Raw genomic sequence first — 22,398 nt, forward strand, 5'->3', positions numbered from 1 at the left:
TTTTTGCTTTCAAGAAACCAAAAGTGCTTCCACGGACCAGCCCTAAATTCCTAAGTCTGATCTTCTACAGAGGAGGAGTGGCTTTTATATTTCTGTCCTTTAAAGGCTGCTCATGGACAGCTCACTAAACATCCCCAGAAAAGTGGAAAACACACAATTTTTTTCCTCAGAGGTGCTCCTTTTCTGGATTCTTTTTTTTTTACCTGGTCCCATGACTCCACAGGTATCTTACATATCTGAGCAGTGAAGATGATGGTTGTCATGCCCTGAGGTTAGCCATGGAAGCTCCTGGCAAACAAGCACTAGCTGCTCACTGCCATTCTGATTATGATCTCCCATCTCCAAACTCCACACTCAGATCACTTGGCATTGCTTGTCTCTGCTGCTCAATACCACGTTAGCAATGCGAATTTACCAAACATCCACTCCTGCCAAAGGCACGTTGTTCCCTTCCAATCTGTCCACTGATTTGGGACACAAGCCTCTCCACGGTTTCAGCCTAGCACAGCACCACAGTAAGTTGCAAAACACAGCTCCACTGCAGCAGTCGTGGGTGTAGCAGCAGGAGCTCCAGCAGGAAAAGCCCTAAATGGCACAGCAAAGTCCAGGCTGCCTCCTGCTTCTCCCTGGAGATAAGCCCACCTTGCAGTCCCTCAACACTACCATCCCCTGGTGCTTCCCAGGTCCTCTCTGACACAGACTGACACCCATCTGCATTTAGAGGTTCTCCCACTGTGCAGTGTGTGATTTTACACCGAGTTCAAGTTTCGGGGACACGTTGGCGCTTCTTGTCTTTCTCTGTATCAAACCAACACTGTCTCCTGACAAGCAGCATTGGAGTATACTGCAGGAAGCCCTGTTTTCCCAATTTCATTTCAAAACCCTCAGATTTTTAATAAACTGCTGCTTGGGCGTTTTAATCAAGCCCTTTCCCATTCACTCTGACTGAAATGATCTGCTGATGTTGTTATCTGTACGACCACCCACCTAGAAGGCATAGCAGAACTCATGACAACCCTTCTACATCAATGACATCTCAAAACCCACATTTTAGCTTATTGCAAGCAACTACTTCTTGGGGATTTTTTGGTTTGTTTTTTTTTTTTTTTTCCCTTGTGGTTTTTTAGATTTTAGGATCCTTGTATGAGGAACTCAGCAATGTGACTTAAGGAAAATCCTAAGCCCTTATGTTCACTTTTGTACAACACGTATTTGATAAATCAAATTGATTCTACTTTTTATTTTGTAGCCAGTGAGGACAAAGCTTTATAATGTCATACTAGAGAATTCAGTGTACAAATTGACAGGCCAAGAAAGTATTATCCCCTGTCACCCATCAAACACATCTGTGGTCTCACCACAAAAACTCTACATTGAATTTTATCTTCAGCTCCAGTAGACTGGAGAGAGCACCATAAACCAACTATTATGGCAGATAAGTCATCCTGTCATTAAGGCAGATTCTTGCCAGTGAAAAATTATTTAAGCATGATGACTCACAATCCCAGTAAGCTGCAAAACATATTAAAAGGAGAGCAGAAGAATCAGAGCTCTGGGAAGGGGTTGTACATTTCACTCCTCAAAACCAACATTAGATAAAACCCTTTATCTGATTCACTACAAGGATGCTGTAAGGTTTAATCATGCTTAGAGCCAAGTAAAATGCAAAAGATGAAATTATGGGTAATGGGTGATGCACAAGAATCAAAAATAAGCCAGTGTTCAACAGATGGTTGCTATTACATCTGTGTGGATAGTCCTCCTTTGTTTGGAATCCCTATGGCTTTGGGGCACTCTTGTGCTTCACTTTTACTTCTTGCAAGTATTCACAATTTCCTTGCTACCTAGAAGGCCTTCAGCAATGTAATCTGAATCAAAATGAAGGCTCTGGTGCCCAGAAAGGCCCAGCAAATTGAGATCTGTCATGTGTCTGCCCAGAGCAGACACAAATGGTGACACAAATGGGACCCACACTCTTGGTTGCACCACACACGTGACATAAGGTTTTATTTCCATGGGCTGCTCCTACACAGTCTGAAGACCTGTCTGAAGTATTGTGATGAAAGCTGGGTTAGCTTTACCCCAGCCCAGCAGAGCTGTCAGAGCAGGGCTCAGTGAGAGAAGTGTGTTTGATTTCAGCCCTCAGCCATCCCAGGGCTGGAGCCCCTCTGCTCTGGAGCCAGGCTGGCAGAGCTGGGGGTGCTCAGCTGCACAAGAGAAGCTCCAGGGAGAGCTCAGAGCCCCTGCCAGGGCCTGAAGGGGCTCCAGGAGAGCTGCACAGGGACTGGGGACAAGGCATGCAGGGACAGGACACAGGCAATGGCTCCCAGTGCCAGAGGGCAGGGCTGGATGGGATATTGGGAAGGAATTGCTGGTGGGAGGGTGGGCAGGCCCTGGCACAGGGTGCCCAGAGCAGCTGTGGCTGCCCCTGGATCCCTGGCAGTGCCCAAGGCCAGGCTGGATGGGAACTGGAGCAGCCTGGGACAGTGGAAGGTGTCCCTGCCATGGCAGGGGTGGGACTGGATGAGCTTTGAGGTCCCTTCCTACCCAAACTATTGTGTGATTATATCTAAGGAGTGACTCAGTGTTTACTGAAATCACCTTAATCTTCATCTCTTTCTTATTTAATCATTTTCATGCAGTGTTTAATCTTCACTGTTCATTGGTTTCCCTAAGGCCACAATTCTCATGAAGTTTGGCTGACTTGCAATTCTAATGCACTCATTATTTCAGCACACTTTTGCTTTGGAAATCCTGCATTTTCATCTAAAACTTCACTCCTACAGGATAAGTTGTCAGTGTCTCTACCCTGTATTAAGTTATGTAATTAAAAGATAAAGAGTAGTTCTAGAATATGTTCAAGTTGATACCACAAATGCATGAAAAAACATGTGATTTTCTCTCAATATATAAAAGGTACAGGTTAATAGAAATCATATTAATACCTATTTCAATTAATATCTTTTAACACCAAACCTTTTACAAGAAGGTAATGGCACAGCAAACTGCAGAGTTATGCAGTGAAAGGCATTCTCTGTGCTTATGCTGACATGCAATTAGTTTTGTGCATCTCAGACATCTCTCTGGAGTCCTGTAAACATATACAAATAAAATCAGTTCTGCAAAATGTACTCTGCAAGTTTTCCATTCAGTGGAGAGAATTATTCATTAGAGGAAGACTTGTTTTCATTTTATATCAACAGCCTAAAGTTGACTGTCAGATAAAGACTCTCAGGAGATGTCTGGTGACAACACAGTCAGAAAGTTGATCAAAGGTAAATAGTAAACAATTTTGACACAGCTCTGCAGAAGTCACCACACAGTCTCATCTCCACACTTACACAGTACTTTTTTATTTTTCTATATTCTCAGGTTTCATACAGTAGACAAAAGGATAAATAATATCTCTAACACGCTTAGGTGTGAAATATGTTGCAGGCAGACTTATCCCTGACTGAAAACCTTTCAGCTCCACTGTTGGTAACACAGAGCCACAGAATGTCCTGAGGTGGAAGAGACCCACCACATTCACCCCAACAATCCCACCCTGTGCATCCCTGGAGCAGTGTCCAAACTCTCCTGGAGCTCTGGCAGCCTCGGGGCTGTGCCCATTCCCTGGGGAGCCTGGGCAGTGGAGACACAGTCATTGACATACTACATAACACAGGCTTTGAAATACTTTTTTTTTTAATTATTATTGATACTATAAATTTTTCCAGTTTATATCTAGCTTGTGCAGTTTGTTTGTGTAAAAATCACTTGCACCTTGAACCTCTTTGTCTTTGAAGAGGCTGAAGAGACTGAGAGCAGCACTGTGGTTCAGCCCCTCACAACTGTGTCTTTTGTATTCAAGGGTTTTAGTTCCCAGTCAAGCAATCAATGATGGCTCAATTGTCTCTGTCAAAGGTGTCTAGAGGAGGAAATCTATATTTGTTTGTTTTCTCATGCCTTCAAAATGATGTGTGTCTTTGTGTCACACTGAGTTTCTTTTATATGCCAAGTGCCTACACTGAAGACTTTGTAAATACAGACTATATATTGCAGACACTGAAAAGGCGACTGGAGTAGAAGATAGATAGATAGATAGATAGATAGATAGATAGATAGATAGATAGATAGATAGATAGATGATAGATAGATAGACAGATAGATAGATAGATAGATAGATAGACAGACAGACACACATATACACATGAACCTTTTTTTCCCCTGCTCTGAGTGAAAAACTGCAGTGGAGGTTGGTTGCTCTTATAAAGAACCTTTACAAGACCAGCCAGCAGAGCAGCAGGCAGCACTCGTACAGGATCACATTACAGCAAGAGCCTGAACAGGAACTGCAGCATTGCTGTGGTTCAGTGACAGGATGATTTCTGGCAGGTTAGACTCTGCAACTTCTGCCTGCCTTTGAAGTGCTATCAGCTCCACAGCTGTAGTGGTGTACTGTTACAAAATGATGATATTTACAATAAGATGGGCAATTTATCTAGAGTCTTACTTATATACAAGTATTAAGTGTAAGGATCCTTTAATTGTTTTTAGTATTTTCTTTGTTTTACTGTTCTTCCTAAGATTTCCCTTCTGCTTATTGAACTTGATGCTACACATGACTCAGGATTTTTAACCCCTGCAACTGGTGTTCCAGGAAGATAGCCCAAATATCCACCCTACATCCATGCCTGGATTTGTGCAGATGGCCTGGGATAGCTGTAGAGCTCCTTAGGCACAACTGCTGCCAGTTTTCTGAGTCTGCACATGGTCCTAGACACCTGAGCCCATGTCAAAGTAGGAAGTACAAAGAGTGCAGCAGCACATCAGTGCTTCTCATGTTGCCAAATACTGTAAATAAAGGAAATACTTCACTCTTATCTTGACAGAACATTTTTCCCCTGCTAGGCCCTGAGAAGAATTCAAGTTAAACTACATTTTCATGGAATATATCTTTTATTCTAAAGACCACATTCCCCAGTGGGCTCTGTGTGTACCAATGCTGTCATGTTGGGACATTCTCTGCTGAAGTCCCATTCTCCCATACTGCCACAACTTGACATACAGCATTGTTAGGGAAAGAGGAGAGGCCAGGACATAGATGTCACCCTCCTGCAGACTTCATGGATGCTTATGGCATATTCCAAAACAAGGCTTGCAAGGGGTAAAACAGCACAGTGCTTGGGCATCCCTGGCATCTTCTGTACTGTGGAGAGCAGTGCCAAGCAGCCAAAGCACACTGCAATCTCATTTTTCATACAGCCTGTGCTCACATTTGTGGTTCACACAAGGAGAGAGAAATGTCTACAGTCATTCCCTCGGGTGTTGGTACCTGGTGCCTGTGTCACTGCCACTCTTCACTGCTCCGTCATCCGTGAAATTAAAGGTGCCGGTCCAATTTGCCAATTCCTCTCCATTCTGCCAGCTAAACTGCAGCCCTCTAGCAAGAAAATGAGGCAGTTGATATTTGATATCATTCATTAGGTTAAGTCTATCAGCATGAGTTCTCATGCCCTATTTCTTAACATACAAATGTGACTATAACACATTCATCCAAAACAATTAAAAGACACCAAGAACAACAAGATATCACCTTACTAAGGTAACAATTAATTTTTACTTCCCATAGACTCTGCAAGTCCTTGGATGAAAACAATAGCAGGCACCCCATACAAATTTGAAGGCCAGTAGTTATCTGTGCTCATAAATAACACACATGTATATGGAGGTGGAAATTTCATTCTCCAAAACACAAGGGCAAAAAGCTGGAGGCAGGAGAAACCACCAGGCCAAAGAAGTAAAAGCTCCAAACTTCAGTTTTACATCTGCAGTAGTTGCTCAATGTGGTGGGCACTGGGTCCTTCCCCTGATTTGCTGGCTGTGCTAACAAAGGATGTGTCATTTGATGACGTCTCTGAAGTCACAATATAGTTCTTATTTTGTCTCTTTGGAAAGATGGCATTTTTTAAAGCCAATGCATAAGCACAATCATCACAGGACCTTGTTTTCCAAACTTTCATTGATTTGTTCCAAACACCATGATGGCTGCAGTCCTCTGGAAATTACATCAATAGCAGGGTAGAAATTTTAGAATGCTGGGGAAATATTTCACAACACAAGTCAAAACTCTTTCCTTATCTCAGAAGCCAACAAAAAGGGATCTTGCAGATTGTTATTTTTAATCTTCTTTTTAGCTCAATTTCATTATTTCAGAAGCCTGGCAAGCTGAGTTGTGAACATTTGGTGCTGCCAATAGTGAAAGTTAACTTCCCAGTTGGGCTGTGTGGGGACAGCCAGAAAGCAAACTGCCAGCACACTTTGTCTGAAAGAAAGGGCATCCAGAACTCTGACAGTTTTGCTGGTCACCAGGCTAATGACAAGGGCTGGTGAATTTCTCTGGCCACATCCATCCTCTTGTTTAATTGGCAGCAATTATTAGTGCAGGGAATTAAGATGGAACAACATGGGGTGTTAAAATGTGCCCAGGGGAATCTCATGAGGTTTAAAAGGCCAAGTGCTGGAGCTGCACCTGGGTCAATCCAGGCTGGGGATGAGCAGAGGGAGCAGCTCTGGGAGAAGGAGCTGGGGGTGCTGTGGGTGAGAGCTGGACCTGCCCAGCCCGAGCCCCCCTGCCCTGGGCTGAGCCCCCAGCGTGGGCAGAGGGCAGGGGGGATTCTGCCCCTGTGCCCCTGTGCTCAGGTGAGACCCCACCTGCAGAGCTGCCTCCAGCCCTGGGCTCCAGCAGCACAAGGACGTGGAGCTGCTGCAGCCAGAGCAGAGGAGGCACGGAGATGCTGCAGGGCTGGAGCCCCTCTGCTCTGGAGCCAGGCTGGCAGAGCTGGGGGTGCTCAGCTGCACAAGAGAAGCTCCAGGGAGAGCTCAGAGCCCCTGCCAGGGCCTGAAGGGGCTCCAGGAGAGCTGCACAGGGACTGGGGACAAGGCATGCAGGGACAGGACACAGGCAATGGCTCCCAGTGCCAGAGGGCAGGGCTGGATGGGATATTGGGAAGGAATTGCTGGTGGGAGGGTGGGCAGGCCCTGGCACAGGGTGCCCAGAGCAGCTGTGGCTGCCCCTGCATCCCTGGCAATGTCCAGGGCCAGGCTGGATGGGAATTGGAGCAGCCTGGGACAGTGGAAGGTGTCCCTGCCCATGCCAGGGGGTGGCACTGGCTGAGGCTGAAATTTTCCTTCCCACCCAAACCACCCTGTTTCTATTCCATGATTCTTATCAAAGTGTGCAGATGTTATGTTATAATGGCCACAGGGCAATGCAGTGCTCTGGATTATCAGGCAGGCCCATAATTTGTGTGTTTCTCTGGCAGATTTTAATCTGCTGATCTGATCAAGGTACAATTTATGAGTGGAATATTGGTGTGAGAAAATATAAGAAAATTACTCAGAGACTTTCACTGTGAAGCTTGTTGAAAGACATGATTTTGGTTCTCTCCCATATACCACAGTCTAACACATTTTTTATCACACTGTAACTGGTATGGAAATATGATTTCTTCAAATATATATCTTTGTAAAAGACATTTAAGTATATGACTTTATAAATATCTTTTAATTGCAAAAGGCATCACTGAATGATACATTGGGAGAGAGGGTAGAAGTGTGAGAAAATCAACCTGGAATTTTGCTTTTTAATTGGATTTAAGTTCTCTATTTGGGGCTTAGATATTTGCTTGTGAACTGAAATAGAGAGCATTAATCCAGATAAATGGCTGGTGTTGGTGTGTCCTACAGAGGTGAACTCCCCTACAGTACAGCCAATATTCAGGCAGATTAAATGAAGAATTAAAACATGGAGTAAAATCCTGTCTCTGTCTAAGTCTTTACTCCACAGCTGAAAGGAAATCTAAGTAAATGTTCCAAGGTGGAGGGGGTGAATCTGTCCATCAAGCAAAACAAATTGTAAAATCGCTTTTTAATGCCCCCCTTTCATCAAGCTGTTTTTGGGGAAGGGCATGCATTTCAGCAGAGGCACCAAGTGTAAAGGACATTCACGTTTTGGGTAAGATCCAAGGAAGATTTAAGGAGCCCTGAGGAATGGCAAACATGATGACCAGCTCAATGTACTCAGCTTTGAAGTGTCAGGGTGGGAATCCAATTGGGGTACAAAAATATCCACTGAGGGATCTGGGTATGACACTTCTCTGTGGTTAAGGACAAAGTACAGAGCTGTGAGCTGAGCTTAGGGTCAGATCAAAGTTAAGTGTCCAGCCCTGAACCAGACAGACACACAGGGCTCTTCTTGCAACAGGCATCCAGAGATTAACAGAAAACAGATTTTAAAATACACAAAATACCCCACCAAAGAAATTTTGCACAGCTTATAGGGCTGTGTGTCTCACTGTGAGCCTGCAAGACTGAGACCAAGCTGCTGCTCTGCATTTCTTGCAGGGATGGTACAATAAATCTCTTTTTCACAGTAAGAACAACTTCCATAAATCATGGTTTGTGGTATTAGGACTGAGTAGAAACCAAGGATGAGATATTTAAAAACACTGAATTAATTCTGTTTCTAACAGGATTACTGAGAGCTTTACCACTGATTTCAATCAGCCTTGAGTTGGAAGAAATTAATTTTTGAAATATAAAATTTTCTAATCCTCTCAATTTTCAGTTGTAAGCATCCATAAAAATTGTCTGGCCAATTGTGCAAACAGCCTGAGAAAACAGAAAAGAGACTTTAACTGCTTCATCAGTGTTTTTCTATGACATTCTATTTCAGTCAAATTCTACCATATTCACTCTCAGCACTAACTGAATTTAAACAGGTAAACAAATTAAGGTTCTGTGAATCAGAATTGCAGCAAAAGCACACACAGGATGAAAACACAGAAAAGGAGGGGAAAAAACATCAGAGCAAAAAGGTAAGGAATGGTTAAAAGAAGGTAAGGAGAGTGAGGAAAGCTGAGGAAATTACTTAGACAGAGGTTTACTACATAATTCACAGTTCATGTCTAACAGTTAAAAAAAAAAGAAAAAAATAAAGGAAGAAAAAAGGAAAAAAGAAAGAAAGTAATAAAGGAAGGAAGAAAAGAAGAAAGAAATTAAGAAAGAAAGAGGAAAAGGAAGAAAGAAAGGATGGAAAGAAGGAAGAAAAGAAAAAAGGAGAGAAAAGGAGAGGGAAGCAAGGAAGGAAGGAAGGAAGGAAGGAAGGAAGGAAGGAAGGGTAATTTTAATTTTAAGATGAAAGAAAGAAAGGCTGTTTTTAAACCTGGAATCATTGCCAATGATTGCAAAGTGGAATTTTGCCATTTGCTCAATTTGCCCTATTATAACAACTTCTTAAATTGGTATGTGTCCCCAACGTGTGATGCTGATGATGGAAAGGAACGAATTCATAAAAGGTGTAATAACCAGAAACTCTCTAAGTGCAGAGATGCTTTGTTTTGCCCATGAATGTAAGCAAAATGTTCATCAAGGAAGATGTACGTCAGTTATGGATACCACTAATCACAAGACTTACCCCTAACAAATAAAAGCATGAGCAATGCTCTGCCTTGCATTGGAGAAACTCCACAAAGTTGGATGTCTTAGCAACAGAGACCTTGAGTTTCAGGTAAATGTCAAAGCAATATTTTGATCCTAATTGGTAACTGTAAGTGTTGAATCAGTGTGTGGTCAAATAAACACCAGCATAAAGTAATAATAGGAGAAGGAGGGGGGAAAAGCCAGAAAATTAACGAAGCAGCAGTGACTCTGAAGGGCTTGTCAAAACCGGCTGTCAGGAAGCAGCAGGAAGCAAAGACTGAAAGCCTGTTGCTGCAATCCAAACAAAAAACAACTCCTACACAAGCAGAGGTTTTAATAGCAGAGGATGTCAGATAATCATGAGGTTTTTGAACTGTAAGGCAAGAATGAGCAAGCACATGAATTGCAGAGAGAAGCTTTGCACCCATGCTGCTGTCACACTGAGATCCCCCCTCAGCGTTGCCTATTGTCCTTCTGAAAAGGGAAGGTGAAAAATCACTCCAGAACACGAGGCAAGGCTTATAAAAGGGAGCTGCTAAGTGAAGGAGACCCAAAAGTCTCCAAGTGCAGCTGGAGGTTATGTCTGGGCTGTACGCAGAGAGTGGGCCATGACTGTGTGTGCAGCAGAACCTGCTCAGGGGAGATCCATGGGCTCTCCAGGCACAAGGTGCAGGTGGCAGAGTGACACAGTGATCAGCACCTCTGGGTGACAGGGACTGAGGGGCTCCCCTGCCACTCCAGCCACTGTCAATTCCCCAGTCCCATTTAATCCCAGGCAGCAGGTGATTTCCACTCATTTTTAAAAGGTGACAGCTACCACTACCCCCATTTGGCACCTACCACAGGCAGACTAAATCCAAACCCAAGCAAAACCAGGAGAAACAAATGTTGTTTTATAATGGTGAAGCTAAGCCAAAGCCTGACTCAGCTTTCTGGCCTAAACAGATGGGTAAGGAAGGAGAAGCAGAGGAAGGGAAGGAAGATATTGATCTCCCAAGAACAAGGAAAATTATTTCATTGTCTTTCTCAGCTCCCTCTATTATTTGTCTTTACTTCTCCTCTCATTTTCCAGCAGTTCTCATGTCCTTTCTCCATATACACTGTCCCTAACAGGGAGGCCGTTAGGAGGTGACAGGAAATCCAGATTTTATGACTCCAGCTCCTGTTGAAGTTATAAGCATATAGTACATCCATTAATTCCATATATATCATTAGTAATTTTATAATCCCCTTTCTGCAAGCCTCATCATTGTGCTGCACTTCCCTGTTGCACACCACTCAGATACAGAAATCATATCCAGTCACTGTCCTTATAACTAACAATCCAGGCCATGAAAAGGCTTCCTAAAGTCACTGGAAAATCACTTTCACTGTACCTCAGTTTCCCTGTTTTGTAATTCTTGTGCCCTTGAGGAGGAGGAGGAGGAGCTGAAGACTTTAGTGTTAAATGATCACTCTGCTGTCTTTGAAAATGGAAAGTGATGCCCCTAGCCTGTTAACAGGGATGTCACAGAGGTGTTGGAAAGTCAGATGGTTAATCTTGCCAGAGATCCAGTTCCTTCTTTCTGCAAAATAAGGAAACTATGACTCACTGTGTCCACAGAGTGAACGGAAAATAAAATGAAAACCGTGGTATGCATGAGTGACCTGCAGATGAGAGTGATTGGAAGCACTCACTAAAATGGATCAGGGAGTGAGAGCAGCTTGGGTGAGGGGAATATCAGGAGTCTCCAGTGTGACAGGCTGCTGCACAAGTGAACAGAAGCACAGCAGCCTGCAGAGACAGCAGTAAGAGGAGTTTTGGAGCAAAAACAAGGGTCCCTTTTCATTTTGAACAGGCCAAAACCCGCAAGTTTATTTACACTGCACTTGAAAAGACATTAGAGGGGCCCAAAAGGAGTAAAGGACTAAAGTTACCACAGAGAACAGTGAGACACTGAGATCAAACCCAGCCCAGCAGTGCCCAGTCAGACCAGCCTGTGTCCAAAACCTCTTTCCTGACAAAAGTCCAGACTCAGTCCCTGAACACAATTAAGCCAGATGACAAAAACAAGAAAAATGCTTTCTTGAATAGTTAAATATCACTTTAAACACCCAAATCCATTTCTAAATAAATATACAAGGCACAACAAGTTAAAAGATGCAGCACAGAGAAAAAGAAAGAAGGAAAGAAGTTTCAGGGAAGTTTCAGGGAATGGAAGTTTCGGGGAAGTTTCAGGGAAGGGAAGTTCCAGGGAAGTTTCAGGGAAGGGAAGTTTCAGGGAAGGGAAGTTTCAGGGAAGGGAAGTTCCAGGGAAGTTTCAGGGAAGGGAAGTTTCAGGGAAGGGAAGTTCCAGGGAAGTTTCAGGGAAGTTTCAGGGAAGTTTCAGGGAAGTTTCAGGGAAGGGAAGTTTCAGGGAAGGGAAGTTTCAGGGAGGGAAGGGAAGTTTCAGGGAAGGGAAGTTTCAGGGAAGTTTCAGGGAGTTTCAGGGAAGGGAAGTTTCAGGGAAGGGAAGTTTCAGGGAAGTTTCAGGGAAGTTTCAGGGAAGTTTCAGGGAAGGGAAGTTTCAGGGAAGGGAAGTTTCAGGGAAGTTTCAGGGAGTTTCAGGGAAGGGAAGTTTCAGGGAAGTTTCAGGGAAGTTTCAGGGAAGTTTCAGTGAAATGGAAGTTTCAGGGAAGGGAAGTTTCAGGGAAGGGAAGTTTCAGGGAAGTTTCAGGGAAGTTTCAGGGAAGTTTCAGGGAGGGAAGTTTCAGGGAAGTTTCAGGGAAGGGAAGTTTCAGGGAAGTTTCAGGGAAGGGAAGTTTCAGGGAAGGGAAGTTTCAGGGAAGTTTCAGGGAAGTTTCAGGGAAGTTTCAGGGAAGGGAAGGGAAGGGAAGGGAAGGGAAGGGAAGGGAAGGGAAGGGAAGGGAAGGGAAGGGAAGGGAAGGGAAGGGAAGGGAAGGGAAGGGAAGGGAAGGGAAGGGAAGGGAAGGGAAGGGAAGGGAAGGGAAGGGAAGGGAAGGGAAGGGAAGGGAAGGGAAGGGAAGGGAAGGGAAGGGAAGGGAAGGGAAGGGAAGGGAAGGGAAGGGAAGGGAAGGGAAGGGAAGGGAAGGGAAGGGAAGGGAAGGGAAGGGAAGGGAAGGGAAGGGAAGGGAAGGGAAGGGAAGGGAAGGGAAGGGAGAAAGGATCTGCTGTAGCATTCCAGGTTTAATTCACCTGTGCTATGTAATTCTAGGGAAATACCATGTATGTGCTGGCCTCTTTCAGTCCAGAATCCAGGGCCATCATAACCCTGCCAGGCAGGGCACAAATAAATAAAACACTGCTGGGGCCAGATATTTCCCTTGACACTTGAGCAATGTACTTCCCTTCTTATGTGAGTCCATTAAAAAATCATATTTTTCAGTGGAAGCAGACATGAGTCTGACCAGCCAAGTTTATAGAAATAGTTATTTCTCCACAGAAATTAGAGAAATGCAAGTTTTAGTCCTGATACAAGCACATACATACTTCTGCTCGCTGCATTAATAGAGATCAACCTTTGTCTCAGTGACCTACAGCTTTGCAAATTGACTGATAGTGAGTAATTACGGAGCAGATCACTTGCCATCTCACAGGGATAAGATTATTAAAAGGTTTTTAAAATTATATGAAAATAGGTGGAAGAGTAGGAATGGTATATTCACAGCAAAAAGGAAGAAATTAAATAACATGGGCCCCATGAAAAACAAAATATGGATGGAGGATGTGGGAAAGGAGCACATCTGGTTTCACCACACTCTTGGCCTTACAGAATTATACCAGGGACAAGTTGAGCTCTTTATGTTAGAGGGAAATAGTAGTATTAAAATGGTGGAGGAGTATATTTTGACTAGTACAAAAAGCAAAATTGGAAACATAGGTGGGAAGCTTCTGGATTATAACCGTTATTACATCGAAAAAAGGTTTTGTTTCACATAGCATATTTCACATTTGGGTTAAATCTTGCATCAGATATTCACACCCAATGTCTGAAAAAACTTGGTCTAAAATCGCTTCCCAGGAAGGATAAAACAAATTCAAATAGTTGGCTAAAACTGGATTTAATGTTGACCAGGATATCAAGAACATCAAAGGATACATTCCAAACCATTACAATCTTAACTTTTCTCTTCTGTGGCTGGAAGATAGACATCTAAGGAATAATAGATACTATTTATCAATCCTATTTGTAATAATAATTCACAATTTAATTAATTGTAATAATTCATAACTGAAATACCATTATTTGTGATACTGAGGGGCAGCCTCAACAAGACCAACAACAGAATGAAATTATAGTGAGGTAGGTGGTTTTACAGAAAAGTCAAAAAAAGAACAAAACAATCAAGCCCTGAGCACAGAGACTCACAGGAAATCCCAAATGATTTAAGATACCAGCAAATTCTGACATTTGAGCTGGTGGATGCCTGATGCAGTGCAGGTTCCAAATCTCACCACACCACACGAGATCTGACTAAAATAATTGCACTGCATCTCAAGTTTCCAGTACTAATATATTCATCATCAGGTCAAGTGTCCCTACACTGCCCTGAGTGCTCATGCTGAAGACAATGAGCAAAATGAATTCACAGACAATGAGAGTGCACTCAGTGCCAGGCTCAGGATTAGCAAATATTCCCTCTCTCCATCACAGAAGTGGATGGCATCGTCTTCTCCCGCCACTTACACAACCACTCCAAAATATTTACAGCCTAAGATGTTCAGCTAGGACTGTCAAAAACCGAGATTTTGGTGTATTTGTTCTGATAGAAAATGCCAAACCAGTGACAGAGGCTGCTTTTAAGGCTTTCACCCTGAGAACTAAAGCATAAACCTAACTAAATAAAGAGGACGTGGAAGGACAGGGACTATCTGCAGGGCTGATGGAAAAGCAAAATGGATACAAGCAACAGAGGGCAAGCATGCCTCAAAGAAATGAGAGGTTAAGTCCATGATTTGCCTGAGGGAGACATGGACTGCTGAGCAATGAATACACTTGAATTAAAAATTGAGAAATGAAATGAAAAAGCAATCAAGGGTAAGAATGAAGCACAGTGGAAGTAAGAAAATACAGAGCTTTGCACAGTAATTATGCCTGAACCGAGTCCAGCAAGTGTAAGAACAATCAGGAAATTCCAACTGGGTCAAAAGTAAAAGAACAAGTTACCAGGTCATCAACACTGGCCACAGAGGTCAGTGGTCAAGGGTGTGATCCATCACAGCTGGGGCTGTGAGGAACATGGGTGGAATACAGCCCAAAATGGTAACACAAGGCTCTGGGTTTGGCTTTTTACAAATGGAGGCAAGCCTGAACTTTGTATCTGCCCACAGAGGCCAAGCAGGTAATTCTTTTCAAAACATCATAAAACAAGTTGATGGCATTTTTTCTCTAAAAGAAATGCCACAGCAGCTAAATCACATTGGATGAAAAGGTGTTGAATGCTGGACATTGGTGAAACTCAGCTATTCATTTGTCATATTGAGGCAACACATCTGTGTAAAATGAGGATTTAACCCAGATATTCAGCCAAATACACAAGAAGAATTGTTTGCAGAGATAGAAGCAGGCCTAGATCTTCATACAACAAAGTTAGATTGAAGGAAGCTGCTGCTGAGTCCTACATGAATTAGAATCAAGATTTAATTGCCTCTATTAATCAGTAATGACGATGACCATTTCTTGGCTGGTAAGCAGGACACGTATAATTCTCTGCTCCAGGGCGAAAACTTGCTGAAGAGCTCCCACACAGCCTAACATGATTCAAAGCAACCACAGGGTGGGCTTGTGGACACTGGCCTAGGAGCTACTGTGTGGCCACAGTAAAAGGGGCAAGTGTCCAAAGACCACTCTGTAGTGGCACATCTCTCATGGACTGAGGTCAGGAAGGACCATGGTGTAACACACCAGGGAGTGGCACTCTTGGGATAATGCAATTTACACATGTAAAACACTGAAATAAAGGATGCTTATTGCCTTAATTTACTGTCATCTCAAGAGTGGAGAAGGACTGCCAATTCAGTGACCAGACCAGCAGGTGGTTTTGCCATATCAACAGCAGAGGTGAAACAAAACAACACTAGAAATGCAGCTCAGAGTGAGCAGGGATATAAACCCTGCTGGTTTTTTGCATTAGGGCCATGGGGAGCACTGCCAGGGAGCACAAGAGAGGAAATAACATTTCCTCACACTCTAGTACTAAAGCTTCAGCCACTTGATGCTCTCCTTTAAAAGCAAAATTAAAATTAAAAATCCCCAAATCTTTAAGTAAAAGAAGGAAAGATTTTTGGATTCAGGAAAATTGCATAAAGCAACCAACAGCAACAGTGAGAAAGGGAATGGGATGACCAGTGGGATGGAGTGGCTGCATGGAGCCTTTGCATGGAGGAGCATCAACATGTTGGAGCCAGTCCAGAGGAAGCCACCAGCAGGATCAGAAGGATGGAGCAGCTCTGCTGTGAGAAGAGGCTGAGAGAACTGGTATTGCTCAGCCTGGAAAAGAGAAGCTTTGGGGTCACTTAATTTTGGCCCTTCAGCACATGAAGGGAGCCAATAAGAAAGATGGAGAGAAACTATTGCAAGGACCTGGACAGGACAAGGAGAAATGGCCTCAAATTGACGAAGGGTAAGTTTAGGGTAGATGTTAGGAGAAATTGTTCCCTGTGACAGTGGTGGCACAGGCTACCCAGAGCAGCTGAGGCTGCCCCTGGATCCCTGGCAGTGTCCAAGGCCAGGCTGGATGAGACTTGGAGCAACCTGGGACAGTGGAAGGTGTCCCTGACCATGGAAGGGGGTGAGACTAAATAAGCTTTAAGGTCCCTTCCAACCAAACCATTCAGGGATTCTGTGATCCCACAATTTTGGAGACAGCTGAGTTAATCTATCAGCTCCCTGCTGGTTCTGCCCTCTCCACCCTATTGCCAACAGGGATGCCTGCACCCCATGAAATGGTCTTGGGAATGTCCTGTAACAGGAGCAGCATGGCTGGAGTCTCAGCTTCTCCTGCTGTGCTCGACTAGATCTGGCCACTCTAAAGTGATGTCTGTATTCTGTAAACACACATTTTTTTGGTGTTCCAAATGGCTTGGAGACTTTGCTTTGTTCTGAAGAAAACCTCCCAAACCCAAGACGTGCCCAGCACTTTGTGAGGGATTCATCCGGATGACTCACAGGATACATGTAATTTCTGTGGGGCCGTAATTCCCTCTGGTTAGAACTGGAAGCACAGAGCTGTATGACCAGAGAGAGATGACTCACTTGGTGACCTTTGTATATTTAAATGGAAGGAGAGCTTTAACACAGGAATAGATGGTCTTAGGTTATAGTTAATACTTTCACAGGGTGTTATGAGCTGGCCAGAGGAGCATGTGCCAGGGATGGGGCAGGAGCTCTCAGCTGACCTGAGCTGGCTGTAATTAGAACAAAAAATCCAGTTTAGGACAAAATACAGCTTGGGCCACATGTAGCCTCTATGTCCCCATTGCAATTCCTGCTGTCCCTGCTGTAAGAATGACATGATTTTAGGATACAGACTAAATAATCTCTCAAATGTGTAGTTCAGGTTTATTTTCTCTGGGTTTAGTCCTCTAGTCCATGCAGTGCAGAAAGTGATCACAAATAATCTTTTATGGTAAGAAGTAGGGATGTCTGGGAATTGATTTGCAATCGTTGAATAAAAGCTGCCTAAGATATTAAAATATGGTGGGTTTACTTCAGGTCATGAGATTCTGATATTAGTAAGAGGGCACACATACATGATGATGTTCTATTCTCATTTAGAAGATACAAAGCATTCAAATAATGCAGTCTACTTGCATGGGAAGGTTTGCTGACTCTTGCTGTGTGATTCTTTGAGATCTTTTATTTGCCCTCTGGCAGGCCCTGGGGTAATATTTGTTTAGTGTCTTTAATAGTTTTGAAAATGTAGTCTCCTCACTCAGCTGAAGAAAATGAGTTTTAAAGGTGCAGATTCCCTTCTTCAGCTGACACTCTCCCTGTGCAGAATTCAGTCTGTGAAAACACCCAGAATTTAGTGAATTTCCTGCCATCAGAATATTGGTATACAGAAAAGTATTTGCCCTGATATTTTTCCCTTGCCAAAGGGAAGGACTGTCCTATTGATCTCTCCCATGCTACAGGTTGGGAGTTGAAGACAGATTTCAACATTTTTCTACTGTAGTGGCAGTTTCCTGATGTAATCCAGGATTATTCTCTACTGGCCAAACAAGAGCCGACAAAAAAAGGCCAGCCCTCATCTGAGCATCTGATTCAAAAGAAAATTCAGCTGAAAGGCGAGCATTGGGAAGATGAGTCAATACAAAAGCAAGCAGCGGCCCTGGATTTAAGCAGAAGTCCACAGCATTTAACCTACTTTAGCAGATCAATGCAGTGGATTTTTAATCATCACATTAATCCTAAAATAAAAATAATTACCCCAGAGATTGGTATTAAAGTCCCTTAATTATATCTCATTTCATCATCCTTTTTACTCGGGATCAGAAGCTACAGAAACCAGAGCTACTCCATGTCATTTCTCCAGTTTGACTCTCGTTAGGACTTCAGCTGCAACTACAGGGATAAAACACTGGCCTTGGTGAGAGCACCCACATCCATCCCACTCAGGAGAAAACTGAAAAAGAGCAAAAAAAAAAAGCTGGACAGGATTCTGCTTTCTGATGACACTGTGTAAAAACTGCAAAGGAAGGAGTGGAGAGCATTACACAGTGAGGGGAAAATGTGTGAATGCCTAGAAATTCAATCTCTGCACTGTCCCCTTCTTCCAGCAATGCCAGGAGTCCTTTAACATCCCGTAAGGGGAAAGAGAGAATTTTGATCAGAGGCTGGGCCCCTTGGCCTCTTATTAAATTTCACTGAGCAGAGTTTATTTCCTGGAGCATCCTTTCCTGTCCACAGTCCTGCCACCCCCACAGATGCTCTGGAACATGGCTATGGGCAAGTGCAGGACCCTGAGCCTCCGTGGACAGCCTCAGGTAGGATTTCATGGCCATCAAACCAGCAAACTCTTCTATCTTTCTCCCAGAAAATGGTACCTTTTCTCCTTTTCTCTGCTCTTTGGGACCAGTCCTGAGTCTATGCTGTCACCAGCACTGTACACAAGCTGCTTGTTTGAGGTCACACTTCCCTGCCTTGCTGGCCTTTACCCATTTCCACCATCTTCCTGCAGAGAAAAGAGCTACCCCAGTGTTATATTTAGACTTAAAAGCACTGTACATTTACTGAAAGAGTACTTTAGGGCAATTTTCAAGTTTCTCCAAATACACAGGGGGATTTCTTCCTGCTGCTTTGGGAAGAGGCCGTGGGGCTCACTGTTGCTGCAGGTGTGGGGATGCACGCAAAAGCATCCCAAACAAGCAGCATGTGGAATCTGAGTAAATGGCTGTGGGTTTAGGCAGCATCCCCAAACTCCAGCTTGGCAAGGGGCACCAGACCTATAAATATCCCACTTCCCCTCTCCAAGGAGCCTCTCCAAAACCACCAGGTACAAGTTATAACACGTCCAAGGAGCCTTGCAGCCGGAATCAGCTTCTGGCAGGGGGCTTAACACTGGAGATTTGTGAAATGCAAAATTAATTAAAGGTTACAGCTGCCCCTGCACGGAGCTCACTGGCAATCAGACTGCCCTGGAATGCTCACCAGAAGGTACTACAGGGCATTAAGAGTGAGGGAGGGAAAGGAAAGCTGGAAAAACAAAAGTACCTTTGTAATAATATTGTGGTAACAACTCAGGCCACTGCTTGAATCACTTTTCTGTCACCAAAAACTTACAGCCACATCCTGCATTTTTATTTCCATTGAAGATGGGAACTGCCAAATCCCAGTAGAAAGGAGCTGAGGTGCTTTTTTTTTTTTTCCCCTGCACTGAGTTAGGGGAGCCCTCTATGAGATTATTTTCACGTGATTGATTTAAAAAAAAAAAAAAAAAAAAAAAAAAGGGAGGAAAAAAAGGGAAAAGAAACAAATTATTGCAAGTCAAAGTTAAAACAACAAACAAACAAACAAACAAACAAACAAAAACCAACAAAAAAACTGTGTTTTCCAGTCCAAGTGACAAATTATATGCTCATGTCCCTACTCTTTGATGGCAGAGGGCTCAGAACCAGACTTTCTCCTTGAAATCCTTGGAATTGGATATCAGCCTTTTTTCATTCCCTGATGATGACAGGAGAGGCTCCCAGGGCAAGAGGCAGGACAGAGGCAAACCACAGAAATCACTCAGTAGAAGAATTTCTGGTTGCATCTTCTCGTCATTTTGTCTTTACTCTGCCAATTTTTTGTTTCAGTTTGTACTAAGGATTTATTTTCCCTCTCTCTAATCCTGTTGCAGTCATTTTGGACAAGGAAGGATTGGTAGGGCTGCCAGGCCTCCAGGAAAAATGGGAAAAACTGAGAAAATAAGGCAAGATGAGACCTCGACCTGGCCGTAAAGTCATATTCTTAACACTGAGAAAGCTTAGACCTACCCTTGTCTACCTGCCAGGTTCCTGAAGCCCCCAGATTTTATACCTCTGCAGGTAACTATTTTCTTTAAAGGTTCCCCATCATTATTAAATCCAAATCTTTCATGCTTCAACATTTTATCACTTTATGGGTGCTTAGAGAGATGTATTTATTGGTTTCTTCCAAGATTTAATTTGGGTATTTCAAGTCAGTTATCCTTTCTCCCCTCAATTTTCTCCAAGCCAAAAATCCCCATATTTTCTACACTTCTGCTCATTCTTGCTTCTTCCAGCTGAGGAAGTCACATTTTTATGGAGCTGAGGTGCCCAAAAATCAGAGTCCCCCAGACAAGGCCTTGTGCTACTTAAGGCACACAAATTGCTCTGTGGATAAACAACACTTCTGTCTAAACATATTAATATCATGCTTGCTTTTCCCTCCCAGAGAGAAATGTTTGCTGATTTGCCAGCATTTTGCTTGTTCTTGGCACAAGGCAAACAACTACATAAGTTGCAAGCAAGGCAAGAACCAAACCATTGATCTCTCCTGCCAGAATGCAGCTTAATTCCAGTAAAAAATTCCACAGCAGCTGCCTACATGACTGAAACACTTACCTCAAAGCATGTAAGGGAAACATTCATCTTCATAAAATCATGCAAGCTGTAACTTCTCAAACTACATTTAAGTAAAATAAACTCTGCATGGGTCAAGGTTAAACATTTATAGAGCCCCATCGGTGCTTGCTGTGAAAAGAGCATTTTCAGATCAAAGACTGATGTGCTCTACAGTGAAGCAGTCTCAGCAGCAATCCATAAGAACACAGCAGTGCAAAAATAAAGTGCTCTCTCGGTTATCTGGAACACTAATATTGATTTTAGGAACTGCATCTGCATGTTTGTTTCCAAAGACATTGAAGTTTCAGCAATGAACGTGCTACCTCAATCCAGCCTCTCAAGCCATTTAAACCTGAACTTAAACAGAGTGGGAAGCCTTGTAAGGCAGGGTCTGATCAGGGGCAAATACTCAGGTGGCACCAGCCTGTTAAAGTTGAACACAAACCTGTATTTTTGCCGCAGCTGAGGACTAAAACAAAATCCAGGAAACTCACAAAACATTATATTCTGCCTAACCTTCTCCTGCATTCATAATCTAACAAACATTACACATGCTGGATGCACCTTCCCAGACTGACAAGATATTGTTATCGTCAGCAAAACACAGAGAAGTGGTTTGAACTGCTGCATGTGTCTGCCTGGAGCTCCATCTCCCCTCAGTCAGAGCAGACAACTTTTCCTATTCCCTGTGATCCCCCCTTACCTCTTGAGATAGTTTCTCCCGTAGAGGATCTGCTGCAGCAAGGTGACCACGGCAAAGGCGCAGATGAAGATGAAGAACAAAGTTCTGTTCCCCAGCAAATCCCGGCTTGACGAAGGGTCAGTGTACCCCATCCTTCTTAAAAGCCACTGAAGCTTCACTGGGTAAAATTCAGTTCATCGCCACCTTCATGCCCTTTTTGCTGGGGGGCAGAGGGGAATGCCTGCTGGCTTTTCTGTGAGCAATCCAAGGACAAGGTATCCCATTGTTTGGCCCTGCTGCCCCTTCCTTGCCCCTTTTGGATGTTAGCTCCAGGACTGTGCGCAATGGCTTGCTTCCATGGTAAAGTTTCCAGGAGATTCAGACGTGGGTAACATCTAAAATCATCTCTCAGAGCTCTCTCAGCGCAGGCAGCCTGTGCTGTGTGAGAGGCATTCTGTTCCCTCTAAGCCTCTCTTGAAAACCCGCTGCTAGCAATTATCTACTTCAATCCCATTTTCATATTCCAGATGGGGGAAGCTGCACACAAACCAGAAAACTGCAGCCAATGGCAAACACGGGGCTCCGGCAACCTGCGTTGGAAGCACATAGTCGTCAGCTCTTCTCTGCTTCTGCTCAGTGATTCCGACCAAATGTGCTCGCAAGGAGACGTGACTGGGGCGTGCTATTATTGAACAAGCATGCAACAATCATGAGGATTTCATTCAGAACCCTGCAGGGGGGAAAAAAAAAAAAAAAAAAAAAAAAAGAAAATTAAAAAAAAAAAAAAAAAAGATAGAAAAAGAAAAAAAAAAAGGAACACAGAAGCAGCAGCAGTCTGGCCAGGCTAGCAGGAAAACTGCATTCTGTGCAGCAGCGTGCCGTCCGTGCCGTGGCTCCGGTGCTGTGGCATTTGCATGCAGAATGCAGAGCTTTCAGCCACACACCACTCACTCTTTGGGCTCCTCTGTTTCCCTTATTCCTCCAGAGTAAGCACAAGCAAGGTCACTGTGCATCCCTTCAAGGACAGAGCTCTCAGTGCCTGCATGCTGATTTATTGGAGGCTCTGAGTAGCCTCACAGCCGCAGAGAGGGAGCCTGCCTCTCAGTGCAGGCTCTAAGAACCATTCATTTAAAGAGACAAATATTCTGATTGTTCCTCCGCTAGACACAGTTCTCTTTTGAAAGGGCAGAGCAACAAGACC

The 22,398-nt window shown here is 43.7% G+C and overlaps 1 protein-coding gene across 2 annotated transcripts in view; it reads right to left on the reverse strand.

Moving 5' to 3' along the window:
* Positions 1–21,927, reverse strand: part of ST8SIA5 (ST8 alpha-N-acetyl-neuraminide alpha-2,8-sialyltransferase 5) — a 42,261-nt gene extending 20,334 nt beyond the window's left edge. The window contains exons 1-2 of one of the 2 annotated variants that reach the window (XM_056514645.1): positions 21,219–21,787; positions 5,318–5,425 (exon numbers count right to left, since the gene is read on the reverse strand). In XM_056514645.1, coding sequence (XP_056370620.1) covers positions 5,318–5,425; positions 21,219–21,349 — 239 coding nt within the window. In that variant the 5' untranslated portion in view covers positions 21,350–21,787. Of the gene's footprint in view, positions 1–5,317; positions 5,426–21,218 lie in introns of both variants that reach the window. The other variant, XM_056514646.1, reaches the window with a different exon arrangement.
* Positions 21,928–22,398: the final 471 nt, after the last annotated feature.

The sequence above is a fragment of the Oenanthe melanoleuca genome, chromosome Z (genome assembly GCF_029582105.1).
Source record: "Oenanthe melanoleuca isolate GR-GAL-2019-014 chromosome Z, OMel1.0, whole genome shotgun sequence".
Taxonomy (NCBI): Eukaryota; Metazoa; Chordata; class Aves; order Passeriformes; family Muscicapidae; genus Oenanthe; species Oenanthe melanoleuca.